Raw genomic sequence first — 5845 nt, 5'->3', positions numbered from 1 at the left:
TTTTTTTTTTTTTTTTTTTTTTTTTTTTTTTTTTTTTTTTTTTTTTTTTTTGTCTCTTGGGGTCATTTTATGTTGTTCGATTCTTTTATATATTAGGGCAGAGTAAGTGTTTGATTCTTTGAATTCATTTGATGTAAAACTTATTTCCCAAAAGACCGTTTTACCTTTTAATTCTATATAGCGCTCTTCTCAGTGATAAGCTTTTGATCTCTCGGACTGTTGGATTTCTCAACAATTCTTCTCTGAATTTTCAGTCGCCCAACTGCATTGCAAGACAAGACTAGAGATAGTGATGATGATGACCTTCATGATAGAGATTATGATGTGGCAGCATTAGCAAATAATTTAAACCAGGCTTTTAGATATAAATCGTATGGGAATATTGGTACTGTGGAGGTATACAACGTGCACAAATATTAATCAGACTTCTATTATTTATATTCTTCTCATGGAAGAGTTAATTTCGTATTTTTTGTGGAGGAGAGATTGAAGATGGGAGTTATTTATGTACTCTTTGTTTTTGTTGCAGGACCCTAGATCTCTTGCTCAAGATGATGAGGTAATAATGCTGTTTTAGTTGAGGGGGCTTTGAGTTTATGGTTAGTGTGTGAAGTTGGTTTTTGGTTAGACACTGGCGTAATTTTAATGAGGGTCTTCTTTGAGAATATGGTGTATAAGCTAGGTGGCTGGTGGAGGCCATCCTTTTCATTTCCTTGTTTAATTTTCCTCAATTCTCACTGAGCTGCTGTCTTTTGAGTACAGGATGTCTATTTTGATGATGAATCTGCTGAGGTTGTTATATCATCCCTTAGGCTTGGTGATGATCAAGGAAGGTGAGTTTTTAAATTATCTTGCGTTCATTGATAAACCAGAAAAAAGCAGTCCTTTCTCTATGATCGTACCTTCATATTAGGTTTGGAACTATGTGGCCAATAATCCTTCCAAATTGTGAGAAAATTTCTTAGATGCTTCTTTATTGGATGTTCCACTTCTTCATAAAAATGACTTTTGGGAATAAAATGTGCGTAGATTAGATGTGACTTCAACTATTGACCTTTTCTGAATTTGCCTGAAAAATGTGTCGCATTGCAGCATGACTATTTCACTAAAGCCGGGTCTTTATTATGTAGATGATCGGATCTAATTTTGAACGATTTTGTTCTTATACCAATATTCTTGTTGAATCTCCAGGCCTTTTTCCTATGGTTCATTGCCCATTTGTGAGCGTATTTACTGATATGCTTGAACACTTAGGATGGGATGTTGGGCGTGAAGAGGAAACTTTTCTTCATTATAATTCATTATGTATTGATTCATATCTTTATAATGGCTATGAGAAAGTTCATCTAGGAAGTGTATGTGTACTTCTAATTGTGTCTGCTTCTTGTGGGCTGAAATTCTATGTCGAATATATATAACCTGCTGTGTTTCATTCTTGAAGCAGTCTATTCACCAACTCTAATTGGTTTGCGTTTCAAGACGAGCGAGTTAACAGTGAAGCTGCAGGCACAGCACCACCTGAGAGGATGGATGAGATTAATCTGAATGGAACTTCTAGTGGTGGTAACAGCAGTAGTGATGATGAGGTGGTGATTGGTGAGGAGGAGTTGACTGTTAGCAAGAATTCTATGGTTGACACTTCCTGTTCCAAGCCGGGGCCTCCTAGTAGATTTCCGGGGGCTGAACCTGGTGGTGATGGAATCTCAAACTCTGGGTTGAATGCATCTAACGATTTGGGATTCTTCAGGTTTGAGACACCAGATACAGAGGATATGTATGGAGATAGGCCTCTGCCTGACTGGGTAGGATGGGGAGAAGCATCAGATTTGCAAGTTGGTGGTTCCAGTTTGAACCCGTTTGAGGATAATGATAAATCTGATATCAATGATTCCTCTCAAATTGAATTAGCAGCACCTAATGTCAATTCTCCAACAAAGGGAGAAGTCTGTCTTCCAAATGGCTCTCCAACTACAACAGGCTCAAGCGATGGATCAGAAGGCAGTGATCAAAGTCAGAAAACTACAGCTGTGCCTTCATTGTTCGAAGAAGATGTTGAGTTCGTTGGTGTGGAATTAGAAGGCACTGAGAAGGCTATGGAGCAGGCCCTCAAGGAGGGGATTGTTGGGGAAGCTGGGCCACTTAAGAGGAGCGTTGTCCCTAAGGTGCCAGAAAAGGAGAACTCCGATGAGAATGGGGCTGGGATCAAGGAGTTCAATGATGCAAATTATTGGAGAGTGGATCATGAGGTGGCTGTTTTGGAATGATGCAATCTCCACACTACGTACCCTTAAGCCTGAAAAGGTTGTTTCCGATGGTCATGGACACCGGTTGGCATGAGCATCGGTGCATTGGGTGGACATATGTACAGTATATTTTTGTTTCTATGTGGAGATTGGATGGTAGAATGCGTTGTGGCTGTCACGATTTACCTGTTACTGACTGTTATGCTGATTATTCAAGGTTTCTTTTTGTTTCTGATTCATGGGATTACCCTGATCCATCATACTTCATATTTAATTATAAGAACAACATTCTTGATTCTTATGTCAAAATCTTACCATATTCAAATAGCTGGACGTATTGGCATGGTTCAGATTGACAACTGCTTCCCTTTGTAGTCCTCTGGGTAAAACTGTAGTGATAGCTGTGTTGTCGCCAGGCTGAGAGAGTTGCCTAATAGTGTTCAGGACTTGCAGTCTGCATTCTGACTAAATTGTTTCACTCTATGTTGGCACATCTGTAACCACGAAACTGTTCTTTTTTTTTTTAATGAATTAGATTTGCATCCTTCTTATGAATAAAATGAAACATTTTATGTTATGTTTCCTGGTTGGCAAGTTAAACTGGTCGCTATCTGAGCAAACTGCAGTAGCTTTGAAACTGCAATATCTGCCGTCCCCTGCCAGGTTTGTCATTCGTCTCTTCCTTTTATATAATTTTTTATTTCAAATTTAGCGATGACAACGTCAACTTGTTCTGATTTTCTTGTTAAATGCTATATGGAGAGCTTATAACCATATAGTTGAGTCCAAGCTTTTACGTCATGTATTGGTTTTGTCTGTATTTGCGCTTGGTTCTTGTGCCTGCTATGCTGTAATCACATTCATGTCTTGTTTTAATAACCAGTTGTGATAGTTGATCTGATCCCAATGCATACAATTCTAAATCCAGTTATCCAATTTAAACATGCTGGTAGATGAACCTCAAATTTGCCTATAGGGGTTTAAGCACACAATTGAGGCATCAATTCTAACTATAACCCCCATGCTGTGATATTCTATAGAGGAGTTGGGAATGTTGATCCATCCCGTCGGAAGCTCCGACAGAAATGATGGGCAATACCACAGCTGTGTCTCCACCACAGCCTATACCCCATGAAAGCATATCCCATAGAGATTCTAGGCAAAACACTATGATTAGAATTTTGATAGACGACCCAGAAAAGCACTCACTCAAGCCACCGTCCCTTCATGACGGCAATTACTTTTGTTCATTTTGGATTCCCATTTCCATTTGGCAGTGCATCATTGTCTGTTTCAAATGTGTTTTTCAATCTCTAATCAGCCTGTAGTCATATTGTGTACATATATAGTTGTGTCTTTTCTCTACCCATGCAAGTGGGGTTTGACTATGGTGCTAGTTGAGATGAAAATGCTTTCAACTGCCACTATAATTAGATAGAAGAAGTAGAATGGTTTTGATTTTGGAAAGAGATTGTAAGTAATAAGATGCAGCTCTCCGTAGTAGATAGATTGAATAGCCTGAAGAACTAAGATAGATACCTAGACGGCCTAAATCACCCATCATCCAGAGCTGCCATTGTCCCCTAACCAATTGGGCAGAGTCCTCTCTTTTCATCAAATGAGAAGGGTTTTCTTTTTCTGTTTCTCTGAAATTGATTCGATGTAGCAGGCAAGTTGCAGTGTGGTGTGTCCTATTTGTAGGGTTACGGCATACAATAATGGCAGTTCCATTCCTTTACATGTCAATGTTATTATCATATTCATATGCATGGTCTGCTGTGTTGGGGCCACGCAGGTACGGTTGCCGCCTGCAATGCCTTTTACTTTTGTAAGCTTTTAGTGAACATTTATTCGGTATATGCTACACTACTACTACTACTGCTTACTACAACAGTTCCTCTCTATTCCTTTTCCTATCAGTAGTAGCCTTTACTTAGGGCACTGTTGCCACTCAAAAAGCCTCTGTTTGTCTTAACTGCATACAGTACAGTACCGCCCCTTTCATCCTAATCTTACTGTATAAGGATGACCTCATGCACAGATGTTCTTCCACTCTCCATTTCTATGCTTCAACTTAAACCTCTCTTTCATTTTCCTTCTTCTTTTGTTTGATTTTCGTGAATATTTCTAGCTTATCACACCAAGCTTTCAAATTTTTGTTTAAATTTTTCAACTTTCAATTTGTTTGTCTGAGGTTTTAGAATGGTGTGTTTAATAGACTTGTATTTTAAATAACATCGAAGAAATATATGACAATATCTTCAAAAACTTCTTAATTTCATAACATAATCAAGGAATACTGATACGTGGAAATCACTACAAGAGGAGTAAGATTCGAATTACCTTGTTGATTGAATATCTCAACACAAGAACATTGTTTGAGATTCAAATCAATTCACAAGCAAGATCGATTATGTCTAACTTGAATGATTTTTGTTGATCAAATATCTCAAGGCAAGAACACTTATTGAGATTCGAATCACTCCACATGCAAGATTGATTTGATTATGTCGAGCTTGAATGTGATTCTACATGCAACTTAAACTACATAGAATTGGCCATTGGTTAAAGAAAAACACAAATTCTCCTTTTACTATATTTTCCAAGTCTACTTGTAACATACATACTTAATGGTCATAATTAACCATTGTGTAATTGTAGCAAATAAAAAGTCTTAAAATACATTAATGAAATACAATAACTCTAAATTGTAATCCCCTATAATTTAAAATATGAAACTTTATTTCTTAAATGTGGCATAAATTGAAATATCTTTTCTTCACATCTTCATTAAAGTATATTGTATTAAAGTATATTGTATGATTGATATCTCCTAATTCATATCAAATACATTAATCAAATATTGAATCACATTCATAAAAAAGGTATATTATGTCTCAAAGACCTTTTTTATATATATAGAAAAAGAAAATGTATAAAGTTAAGAGAGTGAGTGGACATTTAAATGCTTCCCAACATCATAATCACCATGGTGGACTTAGCTTCTAGTTTTTTCATCAAATTTCTTGGAAAATAAATTTTTATTTTAAATTTTATAAGATATGCTCTTAATAAAATTTAATATTTATTTTCTGAAATACTAATTGAGTCTGAATTATTGATATATTGAAAAATTAGTATAATTTAACATAATTGACATATATTTTATTTTATTTTATTTCTTGAGATTAAAAATTTTAATGTTTGAGATTTTAGTTCAAAAAAACAAACAAAAGTAATAAAATGAATTTGGTCTTTTATCATTTATTATTAATTTTGTAAATAACTGTCTTTCTCTCTCTAACAACGACAAAGCTTTCAATTTCCTGCAAGACCAGACAAAGGTTAACAAGAAGGAAATTATCGTAAGATACGATAGATTGTTTACTTATCGCGAGAAGTTAATAATATCTCGGGGGCCACAAGGATTCAACTTGGGCCAGGGTTAAATTAATTAAATAAATAAATATTGACCAGAGGATCTGGTCCGTACACGTAAGCGCTCGGATTGCGTACACGTCACGCGCCGCGTGTGTTTTGAAAAATTTTTGTTCGTTAGGAGTATGATGTGGACGCATGCAACAAAAAAAAAAAAAAAAAAA

The 5845-nt window shown here is 36.1% G+C and overlaps 1 protein-coding gene across 2 annotated transcripts in view; it reads left to right on the top strand.

Moving 5' to 3' along the window:
- Positions 1-2794, top strand: part of LOC111448463 (serine/threonine-protein phosphatase 6 regulatory subunit 3-like) — an 11313-nt gene extending 8519 nt beyond the window's left edge. Inside the window, exons 16-19 of one of the 2 annotated variants that reach the window (XM_023088095.1) lie at positions 255-396; positions 530-559; positions 763-833; positions 1445-2794. In XM_023088095.1, coding sequence (XP_022943863.1) covers positions 255-396; positions 530-559; positions 763-833; positions 1445-2264 — 1063 coding nt within the window. In that variant the 3' untranslated portion in view covers positions 2265-2794. Of the gene's footprint in view, positions 1-254; positions 397-529; positions 560-762; positions 834-1441 lie in introns of both variants that reach the window. The other variant, XM_023088094.1, reaches the window with a different exon arrangement.
- Positions 2795-5845: the final 3051 nt, after the last annotated feature.

This window comes from Cucurbita moschata, unplaced genomic scaffold, assembly GCF_002738365.1.
Source record: "Cucurbita moschata cultivar Rifu unplaced genomic scaffold, Cmos_1.0 Cmo_Scf00010, whole genome shotgun sequence".
Classification (NCBI taxonomy): Eukaryota; Viridiplantae; Streptophyta; class Magnoliopsida; order Cucurbitales; family Cucurbitaceae; genus Cucurbita; species Cucurbita moschata.
Note: the sequence above shows the minus strand (reverse complement) of the source record. Positions and strands in the feature narration are given on the sequence as shown.